Source organism: Bidens hawaiensis, unplaced genomic scaffold (genome assembly GCF_021521415.1).
Source record: "Bidens hawaiensis isolate Kalapana, Puna unplaced genomic scaffold, B.hawaiensis_p1.1 tig00067053_1, whole genome shotgun sequence".
NCBI lineage: Eukaryota > Viridiplantae > Streptophyta > Magnoliopsida > Asterales > Asteraceae > Bidens > Bidens hawaiensis.
The window spans coordinates 30,929-36,132 of NW_027506604.1; the positions used below are offsets into that span (position 1 = coordinate 30,929).

Consider the following 5,204-nt stretch of genomic DNA (forward strand, 5'->3'; position numbering starts at 1 on the left):
TCATTTCACCTACACATCAATTATTCTTTCTAAATCTAACAACAACAATATAACTAAATCCATGTATGAACACATGTATATGGGTTTTTGGTTCCTCCATCCATACACATAAAAAAACTCACTGTCACGCACACATGCACACTCTTTCTCCATTTCATCTTTCAAATTTCTACAACCATTGTGAGAAATATTAAGACATAACTAAAAATCAAAATACTACACTTATGAATTATGATTTTACCTTGGATTTTTGGGTGAAAATAAGTTAATAAAGATGATAAAAGCTCCTAACAATTACTTGATTTTTTGATTCCTATAGCTTCCTAATCTACATGCAATCCACTTCAACCTCCATTTTAGCTTAGAATAGCTTAGAAAATGGTTGGATTCTTATAAATCAAGGAAAATTAGTGATATTCGTGGGGTTGGGAGTAGCCGACGATGGAGAGAGGGAGAAGGAGATATGGTGTTTTTCTTGTTGTGTTTTCTTGATTTGTGATGAGAAGCATTTGTGATTAAGTCATTTTGTGTGCGTTTTTGACTAAAATTGAAAATGGTGAAGGTGAAGAGTGGTGGTGGTGTGAGTCGTGGGTTTTATGGAGGAGAAGAGGGGGAGTAGGTTAGCGAGGTGGTGATGTCCTGTTGAAAGGTAGATTGGTTTAGTATGTACAACACATGATCTCTAGGTTAGGTAATCATTGCAAGAATAATCAATGGATTCGTGAGTTAGATGATGGGGTGCCGATATGATGGGGGTATAGGAAGGGTTTGTGGTTTTGAGTGGTATTTAAACAAAGTTTTAAGTTTCCGGTTTAACGTATTGTGAATTCTAGATTTTAAACGAAATCAAATTCCTCACAACATAAGCTAAAGAAACTAGTTTTCTAAAAATAGTTGGTGTCGGGTTATGTAATTACTAAATTTTGTGAAATTTTCACATAACGTTGATTCTTGGGTGATGGATTCTGATGCATTGTTTCATGCCACTTATTGTAGTGAAACGATGAAAATTTAAAGTTTGGGATTTTGGTAAGGTTTTACCTATAAACGATGATATTCTAGAGGTTACACGTATGGGTTATATTGAATTGATCATTTCAGTAGGTACTTCTGGAGTTTAATTAAGAGGTATTAGGGTTATTTCAACTTTGAAGAAACGTCTGATTTCAGGCGGTTCAGGAATAGGTAGTGCAAGATAGTCAAAGGGAAACTCGTATTGGCTATGGCAAGAAAAGGGGATCATTGTATATGGTGAACATATCACCATAAGGAGTTGATCTAATTCCGATGAAAGGCAGTCCGATTCACAAAATCTCATGGGAAGAATAGGGTTCAATTTTCATGTGATAAACCTAGAGACAAGGTATCGATGGTGGACATCATGATAGTGGGAGCATGTGTGATGTTTTAGTTACAGTTCCAGGTCGACAATGGATTAAGAAAACTAGTATTCCAACTGGCAAGATCTCTCCAGTAGATTATTTGCTAAATATTGAGAGTGTTTCTTCACCGGATATATTAGGATCCAACAATTTCTTTTGATGGGAATCGGCAGGGAAAAAACGAGTTTAGGGTTAGAAATATACAATGTTTTATTGAAATGTTGTGTCTGTTGGATAGGTATATATACCATCGATACCTGTTGTAATCATACGATCGATCATAATAAAGAAAGTTCAATTCAATCTTTGTTCTTCAGTTTCTTGTTCATCATATTGTTTGTGTGATTGCCTCTTGATTTATCAACACTTAGTGGGTACGGTTGTTGTTGGTGTTGTTGTTCATGCGTTAGTAGGAAGAAAATCTATTGTAAATGTGATCGTCGATGTTCCGTTAGAAAAATATGTTGGTAATACATCCAAAACAACATAATGCACAACCAATAAATCAACCAATATTCCCTTTGTTTGTCGGTGAAAGTCCAATTTTATAGTAATTATATCATCATAGAATTAAGCAATCTCTCAAACACTTATTAAACCTTATTTGTTTGTTATTTACAATTCCTTTACATTTTCTTTAATAAGATCTGTGTCGAGACCTATCATTCATGAATATTTAAAACAAAATCATATTGCAGCTCTTAAATAATGCATTTCATATATATTTCAGGGATATTGACGTACTTAAATTGTTATAGTTTTAAATGGCAATTTGATGTTATGGCATGAAATACATTTTATTTTTGCTCATTGTTGATAACTATATGAAGACAAACTAATTCAATAGAAGATGTATAAGACATGACATAAGAAACAAGAAGGTGAAAATAAAAATATGAAAGGACAAGACAACACCATCAAGGAAAAACCATGGAAGGTGACTCTCTAAATTATTGAATGTGGACAAATTATCCTCAAATTATTTCTAAAGTTCTTTAACCCGAAATCTTTAAAATCATTTTAATTAGAAGTTCTAACTTATGGTCATCGTCCCCAAGATCACAATAAATTAGTTATAAAGAGAATAGTTTCATGATGCCTAGAACAGCATTGGATTTTTATAAGTCTCATATATCACCTCCTGATGAAATTTGTTGACGGTTTTCGCTAAGTGAGATTCAGTTTTCTACTCAAGCGTTCGATGACAGATTAGTAATTGGCCGTGGGTCATTTGGAAAGGTTTACAAGTGTACAATTTATCAGCGGTTTGAAACTATCGTTGTAGCAATGAAGCGGCTAAATTTCTTATCCAGTCAAGGAGCACCGGAGTTCTGGGCTGAAGTAGAGATGCTTGGTAAACTCCATCACTGTAACTTAGTTTCTTTAATCGGTTATTGCAACGAAAAACAAGAAATGGTACTCGTTTACGAGTACATGAAGCATGGCACCCTTGAAGATCAACTTCACAAGGCTGAATACTCTCCATCTTGGTTACAACGACTCAGAATATGCATAGACGCTGCTCATGGGCTGAATTACCTTCACACAGGGACAAACACGCAACATGGAGTGATACACCGAGATGTAAAGACCTCAAACATTTTGTTGGATGAGAACTTTAGAGCAAAAATTTCGGATTTTTGTCTAGCCAAAACAAGCCCAGCAAACCAAGCACATAGTTGTGTTAGTACCCAAGTCAAAGGGACGTTTGGTTATATTGATCCGGCCTATTTCTATACAGGAAAATTGACTAGAAAATCCGATGTCTATGCGTTTGGAGTTGTTCTGTTGGAAGTGCTGTGTGGGAGGCCTGCGGTAGATGCAACTCTTGATGAAGAGCAATGGGGTTTAGTAGCCTGGGCTCTTGACTTTATTAGAAAGGGAAAGCCAAATCAGATTATTGACCCTAGAATTCGAGGACAAATATCACCTAATTGTGTAAAAGAGTTTGCACGCGTTACAATATCTTGTTTACATGATGATCCAAAATCACGCCCTACCATGGTTGAGGTTGTGGCAAAACTTGGCTTTATATTATCACTACAAGAGAGGATGGGCGAGTTGAATTCAAACACAACATTTGTCAAAAAGGTAAGATCACTGTTTGGGTGCAAATGTTATATGAAGTGCAACTCTTGGACATTGGTAGATGATGACGGAAGTGACAGTGAATCCATCGAGGAAGATATTGAATTGCTCAACACACCAGTTCCTGTGGATGTTGACAATTTGAAACAGGAGCAAGATGATTCTGTTCCACTAATTCTCTTTGATGCTACATCTTTTTTAACGATGGCAGACTTGCTACGTGCACCCGCTGAAAACATAAGCAGGACTGGTTACTCTTCAATATATCGAGTTAGGTTGGATGATGGTCACCACCTTGTGGTTAAACGATTGATAAAAGAGTTTTTCTATAAAACGTTTGAGATACAAGTTTCTGTCCATGGAAAAATTCGCCACAAGAATATTATGCCTCTTCAGGCATGTTACAATCACAAAAGTGAGGCTCTTCTTATCTATACTAGTAGCGAAAATGGGACCCTTGCATCATTCCTGAACGGTTAGTTTATTTGACAAACTCTTTGGTATTTTAAACTAGCATATAAAATTTTGGAAATCGATTCTTTTTGTGCATCTTCAGCAGGTAGAAGGTCTAAAACTGCAATTGGGTGGCCAACCAGGAAGAAAATTATTGTCGGCATCACAAGAGGCCTAGTCCACCTGCACACAATTGAACAAATGATTCATGGAAACCTCACATCAGGAAATGTGATGCTGGATAAAGATTACAATCCCTTTATCATAGACTTCGGCCTTTCCCGGCTTAGAATTATTGCAAGACCAGATTCTAGTTATAATCGTGCACCCGAACTCTTGAATTTCAAAAACTCTAGTATGGAAACTGATGTGTATAGCCTGGGGTTGATTATTTCTGAACTCTTGACAAGAAAATCAACCCATTCAGTAAAGCATGGTTCTAACATGCTTAACTGGGTGAGATCACTTCCGAAGCAACAGTGGACCGGGGAACTATTTGATGCTGAAATCATGTATGAAGCCATCAATAATGTGGAATTACTATGTATACCGCAATTAGCTATGAATTGTACCTGCGCCTCGGCCGAGGATAGACCCAAAGTAGATGAAGTGCTCCAACGACTAGAGGAGATTAGTGCCACAAGAAAAGGCGTGATTAGACGGAGGAATGCAAGAAAAAGTAAGGAAAAGGATATTAAAGTAGAAAAAGGAATATGACAAACAACAAGGAGCCATGAAAAGTTATGCTGCATATGAAAAAGAACACGATACAAGATGTTAGAAGTGTTAGATTTAATCACTCCCAGGTTAAAATTTAAAATTATGTTAAAAGTATGTTTTTGTTAGAACTTGTTAATTATGAATCGGTTTATAAAGAACCTATGCATACCTATCGATGTTAAATTTCAAAATACCATTTTTTGTTGTAAATTAGACAAGTAACTTTATGAATTGGTTGACCTGTTATTGTTGGGTATGTGGACGTAAATTCTAACTTAATAGCCGTGTCATGTGTTGATTAGTAAGTTAGGTTAATTTATATAAACTAAGAAAGATATTTTTAAATAGGAAAATCGTTAAGGATGAAATGGTTTCTAGGAGAGAGAAAAGATGTTAATGGTAACTAGGAGATCTTTCATTTCAAATGGCGGATGTGAAGCAAAATGTTTGCCCTATCAGATCTTGTCTGGTGAGGTGGACGACTAGCGGGTGTTCCGCCATTTGAAATGGCGGATGTCAATTCACATGAGCCGCCAGTTTGACTGGCAGGTCACAACTCCC

At 36.2% G+C, this 5,204-nt stretch overlaps 1 protein-coding gene across 1 annotated transcript; it reads left to right on the top strand.

The window, feature by feature from the left end:
- The first annotated feature begins 2,246 nt into the window (after window positions 1–2,246).
- Window positions 2,247–4,878, top strand: LOC143618265 (uncharacterized). The gene is made up of 2 exons (XM_077090546.1): window positions 2,247–3,945; window positions 4,027–4,878. The coding sequence occupies exons 1-2, from the start codon at window positions 2,670–2,672 to the stop codon at window positions 4,638–4,640; spliced, it is 1,890 nt and encodes a 629-aa protein (XP_076946661.1). The 5' UTR covers window positions 2,247–2,669; the 3' UTR covers window positions 4,641–4,878.
- The last annotated feature ends 326 nt before the right edge of the window (window positions 4,879–5,204 follow it).

Coding starts and splice junctions, on each gene's coding strand:
- LOC143618265 (XM_077090546.1), top strand. CDS start 2,670: ATGAAGCGGCTAAATTTCTTATCCAGTCAAGGAGCACCGGAGTTCTGG. Junction 3,946..4,026: donor CCTTGCATCATTCCTGAACG/GTTAGTTTATTT, acceptor GTGCATCTTCAG/CAGGTAGAAGGTCTAAAACT.